Source organism: Schistocerca gregaria, chromosome 4 (assembly GCF_023897955.1).
Source record: "Schistocerca gregaria isolate iqSchGreg1 chromosome 4, iqSchGreg1.2, whole genome shotgun sequence".
Taxonomy (NCBI): Eukaryota; Metazoa; Arthropoda; class Insecta; order Orthoptera; family Acrididae; genus Schistocerca; species Schistocerca gregaria.
The window spans coordinates 314,159,395-314,178,388 of NC_064923.1; the positions used below are offsets into that span (position 1 = coordinate 314,159,395).

At 39.4% G+C, this 18,994-nt stretch overlaps 1 protein-coding gene across 1 annotated transcript in view; it reads right to left on the reverse strand.

Moving 5' to 3' along the window:
- Positions 1-18,994, reverse strand: part of LOC126365881 (dynein axonemal heavy chain 6) — a 1,020,408-nt gene that overhangs the window by 516,706 nt on the left and 484,708 nt on the right. The window contains exons 35-36 of the mRNA XM_050008578.1: positions 833-1,056; positions 183-394 (exon numbers count right to left, since the gene is read on the reverse strand). Coding sequence (XP_049864535.1) covers positions 183-394; positions 833-1,056 — 436 coding nt within the window. The remainder of the gene's footprint in view (positions 1-182; positions 395-832; positions 1,057-18,994) is intronic.

Consider the following 18,994-nt stretch of genomic DNA (forward strand, 5'->3'; position numbering starts at 1 on the left):
TTGTCTTAATGTAACCATTTTGTCTGCTTATGTCTAATGATCTAGTAAACAGAAATTCTGCCTAATATTCCGATAGTGAATGTTATCATTTGTTACTTAATGGAGATCAATAAGCAATTAGCACAAGAGGAAAGAACTAAAGTGTTCTTCTACATTTTAAAGATTACATAACAAATTAGTACCTGTGTCTCCTGTGAGTAAGACATGCCTCCTGACAGAAAGTAACCTCTCAGTTACATAACCAAAACGGACAGTATCAGTAGTTGGTACTAACATTTCAAAAAAAGGCATTTCCCGATCAAATTGAAAAGCCGGCACTATGCTGCTCCAAAGGCTCATTCTTTTTTGTGGAATGTTTACATACACACTCCATAGATCATCAGCAGCTGGCAAACTGTGATTGGGAATCAATTAAGTATTATAGAATGAAATTAACAAAATACCACAATAGTATCTAGAAAGAATGTAGATCTTACATCATATTAAGAAACAGCAGATAATATATTTCATAATACAACAGTATTTCTATCTCATGACTAAACTTAATTTAAATTAAAGAAGGAAATAATAATATTAATAATAATAATCATAATAATAATAAGTCTCAATGAAGTTACAAATGATTATTACATACCATTCACCTCTGTTCAAAACAAAGGAGCATTTGCTACGGGTGGTCCACTAATATATTTTTCATCTACAAGGTGTTTTCTATTACACTCACTGCTCTTGCATAATAATACATGAAACCATTTGTTCTTTTGAATCCACACATATATAAAAGTATAAAACTACTCATGTTCTGAAGTTTGGAATATAGGAAATATTGTACCGTGCATCTGGATGGTCATCAAACTGCTCCTTCACAAAAATTTCAAATTTTTCTTGGGATGCATCAGTGAGGTTGCCACCAAGGGACCAAAGATATGAAAACACATAGGCCTGGCACAGGAAATTTTTTATTCGAGAAGCATCAGACGTTTTGTCAATACTTCCAGGTGACATAATTAGACTCTCCATCAGCCCACAAAGCATAGCAGCTTTGCTGATATCTGCCTGAAAAGTAATATATTGTAAATTTATATAACTCGACACAGTCAAAATCAAGGAAAATGTAAAACTGGTAGCCAGCAATAAGAAAAGTGAAAATAAATATGATCATCATGTGCAAAAGTGAAACTGGATGTTTATTAATATTTTATAGCTTTTGGTATTATTGTTTTGTGTCAAACAAGTGGGAAAGGTAATTGTGAATTCTTTTATGTCAAACAAGTGGGGAAGGTAAATATGAAGAGTTTGTTTAGCAGAGCAGTGTGACATACTAATAATACTGAAGGTTGAAATATCAAACCTCATTTAAAAATGATAATTTTACTCTCTTATATTCTGGTCTCACTAATAGATTTACAAGGAATCACAGGCCATCAGCTTATTAGTAGGAGGCTGCCATATGTGAACACTTAGTTCTTAGAAAGATAAAAGCTTATTATTGTCATATGCCATTGAAATTATTATTCTAACAGAATGTAACAGGAAATCATACCAATAAAGACAAAATTAAGAGCAAAGTGGCACCCTTTGCAAGCTTCAGTTTTAAATCACTAATAAAATTCAAAAACGCTACTCCATGAAAAATATGTTTATAACAGTAACATAAAAGGAAACCAGATTGTTTCAAATCAGAGTGATACATGGTCCTAAACAAGAAATGAAGAAAAAGAGTTTTCAAAGATGTCCTCCAGTTGAGTCTGCAGTCAGTATTTAAATCACAGAAGCAACCTTTTTTTTCTTGCTATCATGTAGAAACTAATATCCTATACAGAAGAAAGTGGATAGTAGTGAAAGATTTTATTTATTTATTATTCAATTTCTGTGGGTATCTCACACTTCATATTAGTGGGCATCCAATTAAAAGGTTTGTATTCTGCTTCAAACTAATTTAAAAAATCATTTACAAAGCCAAAATTGTCAAAAAAGTGTTTTATAAAAGACCATTAGGAAAATCTTTTCAGGTAGCCAGCAGTGTGCTCATAAAAGCAAAAGCAGTAAAATTGCCTGTTTTGCTACTCTACATTAACTTCTAGTCACAGCAAACATGAAAGAGCTGAGTTAGATACACAAAATATCTCTAGACCATATAAAGTAATGGAAATTAAAGATCAAGGAATTCTCTTAAGAGCACTGGTGGCTTAGGGCTTAAGCACATGCTTGTGGCACAACATAAATTAATGTTTTTAGAACAGAAAACAGGTAGTGGAACTTCCTCACCAAGATGGCACCATGCACATTCATACAACTCTGGAGAATATAAATATTTTTATATAAATGACCTAAAACCATACTGCTTCTACCATAAGAATATGAGACCAATATACTGATCAAGAAATGGTCTGGCATGGTGTTAGAGGAGCAAATTTCTATATATGTGGATCAGTTTTATAAGAACACTGGATGTACCACAGTATTACTGTATAACAACAAAAAAGTATAATCCATATGTATTGGTATTTATATACAAACTCATCTAGTAAGACAAGGACAAAGGATGGGGAAGGCAGTCAAGGTAGCCACACAGTAGGAAACATTGCCTGAAGGAATTTAGGGAAGCTGCAGAAAACCTAAATAAGGTCTCCATCCTCCCAGATACAAAGTCAGTCTCTTAACAACAGTACAAGCTTGTTCAGTAAACCTCCAATGTACAGTACAGTGGCCACAACCACTAGATGTGACATTATCATTGTCTTCTCATTCATCATTTGTTGCAGCTCAGAAATTAAAAGGCTGGTTTGATGAGTTTGCTAAAAATGCAAGAAATATGTTTGTTTCATAAATACATCTATTATAATGTCACGTAGAAGAAGTTGTAATTAGATGAATGATGAACACTAACTTCACGTAACAAAGGTTTATTCAGCACTTGCACATACAAGAGTGTGGAGTGAACTGCCTCCAGCCAGAGCAAATACAGTATATATACAGCTACAGAGCATTCCAGTACAATAATTCTTGACATTTGTGGGTAATTCTAGAATGTACCCAAACCGAATACAGAAATTAAAAATTGTAGACTGCAGGTGAGTTTTGAACTCAAAACCCTTCATGCAACCATTTAGTATCATAACCACTACACCACAGTGTTACTCAGCTTCTTCTGCAACAATATGTGAAAACCCCCTAAATATGAGCAAAAATCATGTGTAATTGATATATATGATTAAAAATCATAACCTTCCGCAATACACTGTATAAATTCTGTGTAAATGATGGAAATTAAATGTACAGTACAATGTTTATTCAATAATTTGTGGTAATGAATTTTATCAGTCCTTAAAATACCAGAAATGTGTAACAGCAAGTAGAAACTCATCAAAAAACTGAAATTGATATCTCTGTACAGAGTAATTGACCCATTTTCTGACATGCTACAGCCGTAAGTTATACATCAAAACATATGTTTTTGAGAGATCTTTCCTTTGCACTCACCCAGGGGGGGGGGGGGGGGGAATATTGTAGAAAAAATGAATTAAACCAAAAACTGTAAAGTATGGTGAAAGATGTTGAAATCTCACATATGGGTCTGTGTATTAACATACACACAAGTTTTCCTTCACCTGTAGTACTTATTTACACCAATGAATATGAAATAAAGTCTACTGAGATTTCAGTGTTTCTCTGTTCCAGCAATTTGTTACATTTATAACAATCAGTGCTATCACACAATGCATCAAATACCATTGACGTCTGCAACAAAGACAAACAAGCCATCACACAACTGTTCACTGAACATGTCCTGTCCTGTTAACTGTAGTGCGGTACACAGCAAATGGAGTAGCCTATACTGGTAGCAGTTGATAGAGGCACAGTATCCCCAGTTTCTGTTGACAGGCTCTGAGCAAAACTATTGTAAGTAAAATTAATGGACAATAGTCAAGGGCATACAAGGTATTAACTAGATGAATTAAATCTAAGTGGTGGAAGCTGCAGTCACTCCCTTTGCTATACACGGATGACATCACCTGTACTTTGGAATAAACCATCGAATAAGATTGCTGTTTATCACTCGATATGCTAGAAGCTACTGTGTTAGCTTTTTAAATAACCATGCCATGCAGCTACTGGATGCAGATGGAAAACAAACATCCGAGATGTTACAAACATCCAAGATGATGGAATCCTGCCGTTTCCACTGTATTTCATAGTTTTTAGTTTATGTCACGATGTAGACTATAAATTCTTGCTATTTTCAAGGTTAACATAAAATGAAAGAACCCTCAAAACCACATGCTCACTTGCCTCATACATCATTATCAGAAGTGACAGTCTTTTCAGTTACTAACACTACAGTGTTACTAATGACACATCCCTCCATTTTTCCTAGGGTTATTATATGACATAAAATTTTGAAATTTCTTTCTTGTTAATTTAAGGATTTGTGATTTGATTGTCAGTGGATGTTACGAGTGTTAGTAAAATTGCTACCTAGTAGGAGAAGAATGAAATTCTTGCACCGACTTTCACTTACAGTGTCTGTGCCTGTTTGTACTTTATAATTCAGTGCTTCAGGAATTTCAAAGGTTTTGTATGCCAAGGCCTGTAAATATATTATGTAGTGAGCTAAAAAAAATGTGTTTGGTGGGCACAGAGTGGTGGCAAGGATTGGCACTGAGGGGAGGGGAAAGAATCTCATGCCGTGCTAAAAACTCATTTTTCATGCAGAACAGCTCATGTACACTATTCTACCAAACACTGTAAATTACATAGTCTAGCAGTAGTTGGATTATAATTCTGCAGTAAAGTAAATGTTACAAGCTGTGTTGGGCAATGCCGATCATGGATTACATCAGTGGTTCCTCTCTCACATCTCCCTTCTCAGCAATAGCCTAAAATATTGTCACTCATGGCTAAGTCTGGAGAATAGGGTGGATGAGGAACTAATTCAAAGCTCGATTCATGTACTTTCAAGTTGTTATCGCTGATGTGGGGGTTGGGGGATGGTGTATTACCCTGATGAAAGATTATTATTTTGTGTGACAACCTTGGTCTTTTTTGAGCCAATGAAAGTTTCATATCATCCAACAATAAAAAATAATAGGGTCCAATTATGATTCTGAATTTTTCCAAGTAATCTGTGAGGACTATACCTTGGGAATCCCAAAAAGCAGTGGCCATCACCTCACCAGTGAACAAAATAGTCTTCAGTGTGCTTTCACCAGCTATTGAATTTTGTTTTGACTGCCATTTTCACTGTGGTGTACAATAACGGATCCAGGTTTCATAAGTCACAAATTGACACAAAAGTCTTGGAGATTCTGGTTAAACATCACCATACCTTGTGCTGAAATGTTATGCTGGATGTGCTTTTGGCGACTTGTGAGTAATCATGGCATCAACTTTACACACAGCTTCTTCACAGCCAATTCTGGATGTAGGATATGCACTCAATCAGTTGAAATGCCTACAGTCTCAGCAGTTTCATTAATTTTGGTCTTGCACTACTGCATCACAGATTCTGACAATAGTTTCCTTTGTGGTGACCTGAACTGGATGGCTGGAGCACACTTCATCTTCAGCACAAGTCCAACCACATTTCAAATCATATTAACCCAAAAGTAAATGGTCTTCCAAGATGGTACAGAGACCACATGAATTTAATTGAATTCTATTTTGATTTGTGTGGCATTCCATTCCTTCAAATGAAAATGTTTAATAACGACAGGCAACTCAGTTCTCTCCATTTCAGTCACAGTCAAGTCACTGACCAATTCAGATGACTGTCAACAGTGAACTGTACACTGCACATTGTGGAAATTCTTTATACAAGCTTACCACCCACAAAGGCACAACAAAAATGTTCCATTCTTTCATGAAAATTTACCAGACTTATCAAATCACCTTCATAGACAAGCTGTTTGTTGACAGTAAGCATTTAAACAACCAGTGTTGTGTAAAACTGGAACTTTCATGTGAAGGTTTTTCTGGGACAATTTTTTAATAATTTATGAAAATGGTCTAACACAACAACAATGCCTCAAATTACTTTGCTCCGCTTTTGGTAATCAGCCAACCCCAGCAAAGACTGTTTACAACAGGTTTGCAAAATTTAGTCATGGTTGTGTTTCGTCAATGGTGAATTTAGTGAAAGTTGATCGATACTGGATTTTGTTTGAAAAAATATCAATGCTGTGTGCAACATGATTAAAGAAGATGAGTATGTGACCATGAGATAGAGGCAACCACGTAGGAGCAAAAACACACAAAATTATGCTCATCGAACTTCCCCGTTGGTGCTAGAGGAAAGGATTGTGACCAAGCTCAATAACACAGTGACTCAGCTTACAGTACAGTAGTTGTCATCAGCCACAATTTCTACCTGGTCTGCCTCTGCTATTCAGAGCCCTGAGATGTCACTCACAGCCAAGTCTATGGGTGGTACCTTGGGTATTTCTGATACATGTCTGTCAGTAGTCTTCCTTACACTTCATAGCAGTGACAGTGATTTCCAGAAGCTTACAAAAGGCAACCAATGAATACTGTGCTTGAGAACAGCAATCAGAGTGGAACTACATGGTATAATGTATAAATAAACAATCCTGATGATCTTTTTCTTGATCTTTCATGCTACAAGGATTACAAATTCCCCTTACAAACTGAAGTGGCTAACAGCCAACAATGTGATTTTTGCTACACCAAGAGAAAAAATGTGATACAACTTACTGATCTTCTGGAGATACATAGAACCTGAGGCATGAACTTTTGTTATCTTTTTCCTTTCTTGTTTTTTCATTTTGTCTCAAAGTTATAATCATTAACAAACTTATTCCAGAAACTGAAAAATTTATCACAAATGGAAACCATATGCACTGTTGTTGAAAAAAAAAAAAGAAACTAAATTTTACCCAACTGACAGGCATAGTTGGCATAAAACACAATATTTTATCACACCAAATTCCATTGTAAGATAATATACTTATCAAACACTTACTCAGAACAAACTGATCAAAATGTAGATAAACAGGTGTAAATATTTGCGATAACTTCGTAAGTAGCTACACTAAAGTTAAGGGGAAACATTTTTCCAAATATGGTGTTACTCCTGCAATTTTACTATGAAATAATGTTATGCATGATGCTCATAAACATCCAAAAATTCTCAGAAATGTAGCTTTATTCATGTAGATATCTACATGACATTAGGGGGAGTGATTGTCTGAACAAGGATATTATTGGTACGATTATACAAGGCATGAACTTATATTACAACTGATGCTGTAGTGCAAAATATGTTTTTTGTTTAACACAGCATTTGAAAATACACAACATATCATGATGTATGCACAATCAACATGACAACCATGTTCAAACTCAATCATGTTTAAACTGTGTGTGTGTGTGTGTGTTTATACAAATATATCAAAAAAACAAAGATGATGTGACTTACCAAACAAAAACACTGGCAGGTCGATAGACATACAAACGAACACACAGATACACACAAAATTCAAGCTTTTGCAACCAGCGGTTGCTTCTTCAGGAAAGAGGGAAGGAGAGGGAAAGATGAAACGATGTGGGTTTTAAGGGAGAGGGCAAGGAGTCATTCCAATTCCAGGAGCGGAAAGACTTCCCTTAGGGAGAAAAAAAAGGACAGGTATACACTCCCACACACACACATATCCAACTGCACATACACAGACACAAGCAGACAGGTGTAAATATTGTGATAACTTTGTAAATAGCAAAATGTCTGCTTGTGTCTGTGTATGTGCGGATGGATGCGTGTGTGTGTGAGTGTATACCTGTCCTTTTGTGTGTGTGTGTGTGTGTGTGTGTGTGTGTGTGTGTGTGTGTGTGTGTGTACACCTGTCCTTTTTTTCCCCCTAAGGGAAGTCTTTCCGCTCCCGGGATTGGAATGACTCCTAACCCTCTCCCTTAAAACCCACATCCTTTCGTCTTTCCCTCTCCTTCCTGAAGAAGCAACCATATATATATATATATATATATATATATATATATATATATATATATATGTGTGTGTGTGTATTTTTAACATTTCCTCCTATACCACTGGACCAATTTCAGCCAGATTTGGTACATATATACCCTTGGGATCGGGTGACAATTGCTGTGGGAGTGAGAAACACCTACCTATCAAATGAGTGGGGGTGAAAAAGAAGTGTACCCCTTGATGCATGTATTCCCTGACTTATTTATTCAGTATTTGAGAACTGAATGAACTTAACACATAATTTCAAAACTTTACAAAATTTTTCCTCAGTGACAACCCCTTCAAAATGATAAAAGGAAAAGTGTTTATTGCTTACTACTTTTGTACTGTTCATGCAACAAAAGTATGGCATGAGGCACGACATTGTGATTTATTACTTCTTTACTACTAAATGCATTCAAGATAGATTTTATAGAGATTATGAACAATTACCATTGAATGTAAGTGCAAGATTATATCATTTTACAGCACATATTTCAGGAAGCATCATGTTTTAAACAATAAGATGTATGAAAAACTGCTGCATCATACATAACATTTAAATTTATTACTTCTTTGCTATTAACACTATTCACAATAAATTTTACAGGCAGTTTCCACATGTGCCAATGACTGTACCACCAAAATTATATCATTGTAGAAAACATAGTTCAGAAGATGTGATGTCATAAACACCGAAATGCGTGAAAAACGGCCGTATTGTGCATGATGTTTAAATTTATTACTTCATTCCTACTAATTCCATTCCCAGCACGTTTTACAGATGGTACTAAAATATGCTGCTGAATGCACCTACAGTGTTATATCATAGTACAACAAGTAGTTCAGAAGATATGAAATCATAAAATTAAGCAAAAGGGCAGATGCTGCCTGGTATGGTCATAAATTCACAGTTGTAAATAAATACCTGGGCAACATCAGATTTCTCCATTAATATGCAGAGAAATGTTGAATATACCAAATATCATTGTACAACAAATAGTTCAGGAGATATGTAATCATGAAATTAAGCAAAAGGTCAGATGCTGCCTGGTATGGTCATAAACTCACAGTTGTAAATAAATACCTGGGAAACATCAGATTTCTCCACTAATATGCAGAGAAATGTTGAATATACCAAATATCATTGTACAACAAATAGTTCAGGAGATATGAAACCATAAAATTAAGCAAAAGGCCAGATGCTGCCTGGTATGGTCGTAAACTCACAGTTGTAAATAAGTACCTGGGAAACATCAGATTTCTCCACTAATATGCAGAGAAATGTTGAATATACCAACAGCTAATGGAGATGGTAATAACATCTAGCACAGTTAAAAGACACTTACATAAAGCTTTTGGCCACAACCTTCCTGAGCAAAAGAGAAACAGACGCCATTCATACCCACAAGCATGGCACGCCTCATGCACATATGACTGCCAACTCTGGGAGCTTGGGCTATAATGCAACTATTACATGGTATGAAAGCACCAATCTTTTCTTTTTTAACTCTTTTGAACTTGGCCATAGAATCCTCTGATACTCTCCTACAGTAAATATATAAATGATGCTATCACTTTTGCATCCCTCATTTAAAATACAAAATGTTTCACAATTCCTATTACAGACTCTAGGGAACGTAGAGGGGACTTACTAGAAATTTTTTCATAGGGAACCCATCCAGAAATGTACCACTTGAATGTAAAATAAATTCAAAGATCAGACCACTTTCAAATTTCCCATTTCATGCTGCATACACAAGAGAGACAATGACATGTGCCTTTTCATGCTGGGTTATCCCAGTGCACAGAGCTTTTATATCTGTATGATGACAATCAATATTACCTTTGCATGCACTCCCAATAGACATCATGTTCTCTAACCATACGTCAGGCTTAGATGCCCTCTAAAATAAGAAAATATATTCTTACCAAAATTAATCAGACAATTAGTTCCCTTCAGTAAATTTAAACTCTCTGCACTTTTTCTTTGCCTATTGCAATGAGTATCATGTGGTGACAATCATAAAGAGGTGAACACACATCACATTGTGGGGTGTGTAGATCAGTACAGATTCCTTCAAACCCTTGACCTATGTTTAAATTTAGCGGTTTCAGCTGTCTCTCAGTGCCACTGACATTAACTATATCATTTTTCTTTACAGTGTTGCCAGAATGAAACAGGAGCAGTACTCCTATTTTTTCCTTAGTAAAGTAATATTTGAAAATAAATCTCTGCATCCTGTTTTTGCTTTGCTACACTCAGTTTCAATACCTATGCCATTAATGGGTTTCTGGACACTACTTTTGGTGACACTGATAGTCTTTACACATGACTAAAACTCCTGTGGCATTTTGGGAGGTCTGTTGATAAGATTCTGTTTTGGTAGCCATGTAAAAAACCATGGATCATTAGAGGGATTAAAGTAAACCGTGGAGAGAACAGAAAAATATACCTGTCAGTTACAGTAGAGATCCTGCAGTAGTTACACACTACAAAAACTGCTCAGAATTACTGAGAATATTTATTAAAAAATCAAGGAACAAACACATAATGTCAGAAATAAGTAATTCTGACAACAGACTCAAGACTATATCAGAAATACTGAAATGAGAGACAGAACAACCTGTCACAGAACAGACCACCGTCACCATTGAATTGAATAGCAGGGATATAAATAATGACTCACAAGTTGCAAATATATTTATAATCATTTCTTAAATACAGTAAAAGTACGCGGACAAACAGTTCACAAGAAAAATCATAGCAGTATGCTGAAAAGTAGTTCTCATAAAAGTCAATCATATGAATTTCTCATTCTGAAATTAAGAAAATTATACATTCTCTCAAAAATAAAAAATTGGCTTGTTTTGGTGGTGTTTCCAATACAGTATTAAAGATCTGTTCCTATATAATGAGCTCAGTCTTATCTGAAATATGCAATGCATCACTAACTCAAGGTATTTTTCCAGAGATAAAGGAATATGCTCTTGACAAGCCCTCTTTAAGAAAAGTGATAAGAGAGATGTCAATAAGTACCAACCGGTTTCAATGCTCATATCATTTTCCAAAATTTTTCAGAGGGTGATGTATTCTACAATAGTATCTCAGCTTAGAAACAGTAATAGCCTTAGCAATTCACAGTTTGGGTTTCAGAAGAATTGTTCTAATGAGGTTGACATTTACATGATCATTCATCAAATTTAGCAAGCATTGAATAATAAAATGGTGCTGGTTGGTATTTTCTATGACCTATGTAAAGTATCTGACTATGTGAATCACAGCATTCTCCCAGATGAATTGAAGTATTATGTGATTGATAGTGTAGCAAATAATTGATAATGTCATATTAGACAAAAGAATGCAGAAAGCTGTATTTAATAATTCAACCAATATAGTCCACAGATGTAATTCTGACTAGGGAGAATCCACCTATGGGGTTCCCAAAGCTCAATCATAGGTCCATTATTGTTCCTCTTGTATGTAAACAATCTTACACCGAAATATAACAAGCAGAATTAGTTCTTTTTGTAGATGACACTGGTGTTGTAATCACACCAAGCATACATATGGAAATAGAGGAAAAATTAAACAGCATTGTTAGAAGTATCGTCAACTGTATGTTCTGCAAATGATCTCACCCTCAATTTAAAAGAGGCATAACATACAGTATTCCATTCTGCACATCTATGGGTACTACACCAATAGTAAGTGTAAAATATGGTGAGGAAATAATAAATAGGGTGAAAGCATTAAAATTTTTAGTTTCCCATACTGATGAGAATTTAAACTGGAAAAAACACATTTTGGAATTTCTAAAACAGTTTAATTCAGCCACATTTGCACTTAGAATCATTGAAAATCTTGGGGAGAGACAAATCAGTAAGTTGACATATTTTGGATGTTTTCATTCAATAATGTCACGTGCAATAATGTTCTGGGGTAACTCATCTTTAAGAAAGAAAGTCCTCCTTGTTCAAAAATGTGCTGTAAGAAAAATACATGGTGCTCACCCATGATCATCTTGTAAACACCTGTTTAAGGATCTGGGCATTCTGACTACTGATTGACAGCATATTTATTCTCTTATGAACTTTGTTGTAAGTAATCCACAACAGTTCAAAAGGAACAATGATGTAAATAGTTACAGTACCAGAAGGAAAAATGAAATCCATTACTCCACATTAAGTTTGTCATCAGTACAAAAAGAGGTGTGCAATGCTGCAACTAAAATTTTTGGTCACTTACTCAGTGATATACAATGTGTGACAAGCAACAAAGTAAAATTTAGAAAATATAACAAAAAAATTTCTCCTTGACAACACCTTTTGTTCCATGTAATGTCTAAAAGTTGGTGGGTATAAAATTAATAACTGAAATCAGTATTTTTTTTCATAAAACCCCCCAGAAATGTTTAGCATGTACCCAACGTAATTGTTGGGTTCAAATTAATGATGATGTAAATAAAATAGAAAGAAACTTCCACATGGGAAAAATATGTTAAAAACAAAGATTCCAAGACTTACCAAGCAGTGCCGGCAGACAGGCACATGAATAAAACACACAAACACACACACAGAATTACTAGCTTTCGCAACCGATGGTTGCTTCTTCAGGAAGGAGGGGGAAAGACGAAAGGATGTGGGTTTTAAGGGAGAGGGTAAGGATTCATTCCAATCCCGGGAGCGGAAAGACTTCCCTTAGGGGAAAAAAAGGACAGGTGTACACTCGCACACACACACATATCCATCCGCACATACACAGACACAAGCAGACATATTTAAAGGCAAAGAGTAAGGGCAGAGATGTCAGTCGAGGCGGAAGTACAGAGGCAAAGAAGTTGTAGAAGACAGGTGAGGTATGAGCGACGGCAACTTGAAATTAGCAGAGGTTGAGGCCTGGCGGATATCGAGAAGAGAGGATATACTGAAGGGCGAGTTCCCATCTCCGGAGTTCGGATAGGTTGGTGTTGGTGGGAAGTATCCAGATAACTCAGACGGTGTAACACTGTGCCAAGATGTGCTGGCCGTGCATCAAGGCATGTTTAGCCACAGGGTGATCCTCATTACCAACAAACACTGTCTGCCTGTGTCCATTCATGCGAATGGACAGTTTGTTGCTGGTCATTCCCACATAGAAAGCGTCACAGTGCAGGCAGGTCAGTTGGTAAATCACGTGGGTGCTTTCACACGTGGCTCTCCCTTTGATTGTTTACACCTTCCGGGTTACAGGACTGGAGTAGGTGGTGGTGGGAGGGTGCATAGGACAGGTTTTACACCGGGGGCGGTTGCAAGGGTAGGAGCCAGAGGGTAGGGAAGGTGGTTTGGGGATTTCATAGGGATGAACCAAGAGGTTACGAAGGTAAGGTGGACGGCGGGGAAAGACACTCTTGGTGGAGTGGGGAGGATTTCATGAAGGATGGATCTCATTTCGGGACAGGATTTTAGGAAGTCGTATCCCTGCTGGAGAGCCACATTCAAGGTCTGATCCAGTCGCGGGAAGTATTCTGTCACAAGTGGGGCACTTTTGGGGTTCTTCTGTGAGAGGTTCTGGGTTTGAGGGGATGAGGAAGTGGCTCTGGTTATCTGCTTCTGTACCAGGTTGGGAGGATAGTTGCGGGATGCGAAAGCTGTTTTCATAATCCCACTCCCAACATCACCACAGCCGAAGCCCAGGCTATCCGTGATCTGAAAGCTGACCGATCCATCATCATTCTTCCGGCTGACAAGGGTTCCACGACCGTGGTACTTGATCGTCGGGAGTATGTGGCTGAGGGACTGCGTCTGCTTTCAGACAACTCTACATACAAAGTTTGCCGAAGTAATCCCATTCCTGATGTCCAGGCGGAGCTTCAAGGAATCCTCAGAACCTTAGGCCCCCTACAAAACATTTCACCTGACTCCATCAAACTCCTCACCCCACCGTCACCTCGCACTCCTACCTTCTACCTACTTCCTAAAATTCACAAACCCAAACATCCTGGCCGCCCCATTGTAGCTGGTTACCAAGCCCCCACAGAACGTATCTCTGCCTATGTAGATCAACACCTTCAACCCATTACATGCAGTCTCCCATCCTTCATCAAAGACACCAACCACTTTCTCGAACGCCTGGAATCCGTACCCAGTCTGTTACCCCCAGAAACCATCCTGGTAACCATTGATGCCTCTTCCCTATACACAAATATCCCGCACGTCCAGGGCCTCGCTGCAATGGAGCACTTCCTTTCACGCCGATCACCTGCCACCCTACCTAAAACCTCTTTCCTCGTCACCTTAGCCAGCTTCATCCTGACCCACAACTTCTTCACTTTTGAAGGCCAGACATACCAACAATTAAAGGCAACAGCCATGGGTACCAGGATGGCCCCCTCGTATGCCAACCTATTTATGGGTCGCTTAGAGGAAGCCTTCTTGGTTACCCAAGCCTGCCAACCCAAAGTTTGGTACAGATTTATTGATGACATCTTCATGATCTGGACTCACAGTGAAGAACAACTCCAGAATTTCCTCTCCAACCTCAACTCCTTTGGTTCCATCAGATTCACCTGGTCCTACTCCAAATCCCATGCCACTTTCCTAGATGTTGACCTCCATCTGTCCAATAGCCAGCTGCACACATCCGTCCACATCAAACCCACCAACAAGCAACAGTACCTCCATTATGACAGCTGCCACCCATTCCATATCAAACGGTCCCTTCCCTACAGCCTAGGCCTTCGTGGCAAACGAATCTGCTCCAGTCCTGAATCCCTCGACCATTACACCAACAACCTGAAAACAGCTTTCGCATCCTGCAACTACCCTCCCAACCTGGTACAGAAGCAGATAACCAGAGCCACTTCCTCATCCCCTCAAACCCAGAACCTCTCACAGAAGAACCCCAAAAGTGCCCCACTTGTGACAGGATACTTCCCGGAACTGGATCAGACCTTGAATGTGGCTCTCCAGCAGGGATACGACTTCCTAAAATCCTGTCCCGAAATGAGATCCATCCTTCATGAAATCCTCCCCACTCCACCAAGAGTGTCTTTCCGCCGTCCACCTAACCTTCGTAACCTCTTGGTTCATCCCTATGAAATCCCCAAACCACCTTCCCTACCCTCTGGCTCCTACCCTTGCAACCGCCCCCGGTGTAAAACCTGTCCTATGCACCCTCCCACCACCACCTACACCAGTCCTGTAACCCGGAAGGTGTACATGATCAAAGGGAGAGCCAAGTGTGAAAGCACCCACGTGATTTACCAACTGACCTGCCTGCACTGTGACGCTTTCTATGTGGGAATGACCAGCAACAAACTGTCCATTCGCATGAATGGACACAGGCAGACAGTGTTTGTTGGTAATGAGGATCACCCTGTGGCTAAACATGCCTTGATGCACGGCCAGCACATCTTGGCACAGTGTTACACCGTCCGAGTTATCTGGATACTTCCCACCAACACCAACCTATCCGAACTCCGGAGATGGGAACTCGCCCTTCAGTATATCCTCTCTTCTCGATATCCGCCAGGCCTCAACCTCCGCTAATTTCAAGTTGCCGTCGCTCATACCTCACCTGTCTTCTACAACTTCTTTGCCTCTGTACTTCCGCCTCGACTGACATCTCTGCCCTTACTCTTTGCCTTTAAATATGTCTGCTTGTGTCTGTGTATGTGCGGATGGATATGTGTGTGTGTGCGAGTGTACACCTGTCCTTTTTTTCCCCTAAGGGAAGTCTTTCCGCTCCCGGGATTGGAATGACTCCTTACCCTCTCCCTTAAAACCCACATCCTTTCGTCTTTCCCTCTCCTTCCTGAAGAAGCAACCATCGGTTGTGAAAGCTAGTAATTCTGTGTGTGTTTTGTGTGTTTTGTTCATGTGCCTGTCTGCCGGCGCTTTCCCGCTTGGTAAGTCTTGGAATCTTTGTTTTTAATATATTTTTCCCATGTGGAAGTTTCTTTCTATTTTATTTACATCATCATTAATTTGAACCCAACAATTACGTTTGTTATTGTCTCTGTTGCATTTCGAAATCTTCTCTATCGTCTTACTTTATCTTTTCGTTTGTACAAGAAGTTTCACTTTGTATTCATCTTCCATTTTTCCGTAATCTACCATACATTTTATCCTGCCTAATTATACTCAATAATACGTAATTTACTTCCAAACCATAACCTAAAATTTTCAACGCTTTCAACATAACCGCTGCTATAAAATCCATTGTTCCCAGTTTACAAACATTTCGTGTAAACTCGTGAATACTATTTCACAGCTTCAGTTCCTTTCACCTATTACACAACCATCTCAGTTTTTTCCAACAACGTTCGTTTTATTTCCATTCCCGTTTTTCCCACATAACCGATCATTTTTTAGCAGCTTCCCACAGGTTTACACGTTATTATTTCTTCATCAAACAATTGTTAGCCTCATTACCATAACCTGCCAGTACATAACCAGTCCTTTGAATACATTTACACACATATTCTTCGAGATTTTATTCGAAAATTTTTTTCGAATTTTATTTTTTCGCAAATTATTTTTTCGAAACTTTTTTCGAAAATTTTTTTTTCGAAATTTTCTTGAATTTCCCCACCCTTTAACGTGATCTGGAGACAACATAACTACCCAACCTTTGCACCCATTGTTGTTCGCCAACCTAAGTTTAGCACATGATCAACATAGCTCATCTCAAACCAACACTTTTTCGACTTTTTTCACACCTTTATCTCTCCCTATATAAATCTCTATTTACTTTCACTTTAACCTCATATTACCCTTTCCACCTATTAATTCCATGTCAACCTCACAACATCCCTACAACGACCCCATTAAATTTTATTTACATTCCCTCCGCAAACATGCCTTCACCCTAGCCAGATTACGCTCCCATATTTTATTTACTCAGGCTTGTCTGACATTTGGCATTACTCCCAAAGGCCTCACACTTAAAATTCCCATCTCTGGCTGCAATCCTTCTTTCCATCAGTCCTTATACCAGTTCCAAACAGCACAATCCATAGCCCTCACCCGCCTAATCCTTCACCTATACATCGACGCGGCCAATGAACACACCCGTCAACTCCTATCCCAAATCAAAGTCCTCAATCTTTCCTCTCCCACATCCACACCGGCTGCACATAGCATCCTCCTACAGGCCAACCGCAAATTAGAACAACATGCCACCCTCCACCTCAAAAAACTATCCAATCTCCTGGTTTCCCACCTCCGGAAAGGCAACTCACTCACCCTCCACAACCTTTCCAACAAACCTCAACCTCCTCTCATTGCACACAGACCCAGTCTCTCCCATCTACTCAATCTCCCACTTCCAGCTCCACTCCCCCCAACACCTCAAAATTCTAGTCAACACAATCTGGAACCACAACACCCCAATTCAGTAGTTAACCTTTCCTCCCAACCCCTCTCCCAATCCGAAACCTCTGTCCTATCCAAAGGCCTCACCTTCAGCCCCACTCCCAGGTTCAACCAAACTGCCCTTGTCAAAGATTTACTGTCCTACACTCGTAGTCTCTGCTGGAAATATCACTTTGCCACGAAGAAAAACAATCCTGATCCCACTCCTAATGATCCAACTCCCCAAGACACTATCCAAATTGAACCCTGCCTGCAACAGTTCCGTCCTCCATCACAGCGAGACCCTCCTCCTCTTCCTCAAAATCACCCTCTCCAAACCTTCCAGGAATTTCTCACTTCCAGCCTTGCCCCTCAATCTTTCTTGAAAAACCTTAATCACACTCCCAACATCACCACAGCCGAAGCCCAGGCTATCCGTGATCTGAAAGCTGACCGATCCATCATCATTCTTCCGGCTGACAAGGGTTCCACGACCGTGGTACTTGATCGTCGGGAGTATGTAGCTGAGGGACTGCGTCAGCTTTCAGACAACTCTACATACAAAGTTTGCCAAGGTAATCCCATTCCTGATGTCCAGGCGGAGCTTCAAGGAATCCTCAGAACCTTAGGCCCCCTACAAAACCTTTCACCTGACTCCATCAAACTCCTCACCCCACCAACACCTCGCACTCCTACCTTCTACCTACTTCCTAAAATTCACAAACCCAAACATCCTGGTCGCCCCATTGTAGCTGGTTACCAAGCCCCCACAGAACGTATCTCTGCCTACGTAGATCAACACCTTCAACCCATTACATGCAGTCTCCCATCCTTCATCAAAGACACCAACCACTTTCTCGAACACCTGGAATCCGTACCCAGTCTGTTACCCCCGGAAACCATCCTTGTAACCATTGATGCCACTTCCCTATACACGAATATCCCGCACGTCCAGGGCCTCGCTGCAATGGAGCACTTCCTTTCACGCCGATCACCTGCCACCCTACCTGAAACCTCTTTCCTCGTCACCTTAGCCAGCTTCATCCTGACCCACAACTTCTTCCTTTTGGAGACCAGACATACCAACAATTAAAGGGAACAGCCATGGGTACCAGGATGGCCCCCTCGTATGCCAACCTATTTATGGGTCGCTTAGAGGAAGCCTTCTTGGTTACCCAAGCCTGCCAACCCAAAGTTTGGTACAGATTTATTGATGACATCTTCATGATCTGGACTCACAGTGAAGAACAACTCCAGAATTTCCTCTCCAACCTCAACTCCTTTGGTTCCATCAGATTCACCTGGTCCTACTCCAAATCCCATGCCACTTTCCTAGATGTTGACCTCCATCTGTCCAATGGCCAGCTGCACACATCCGTCCACATCAAACCCACCAACAAGCAACAGTACCTCCATTATGACAGCTGCCACCCATTCCATATCAAACGGTCCCTTCCCTACAGCCTAGGCCTCCGTGGCAAACGAATCTGCTCCAGTCCTGAATCCCTCGACCATTACACCAACAACCTGAAAACAGCTTTCGCATCCTGCAACTACCCTCCCAACCTGGTACAGAAGCAGATAACCAGAGCCACTTCCTCATCCCCTCAAACCCAGAACCTCTCACAGAAGAACCCCAAAAGTGCCCCACTTGTGACAGGATACTTCCCGGGACTG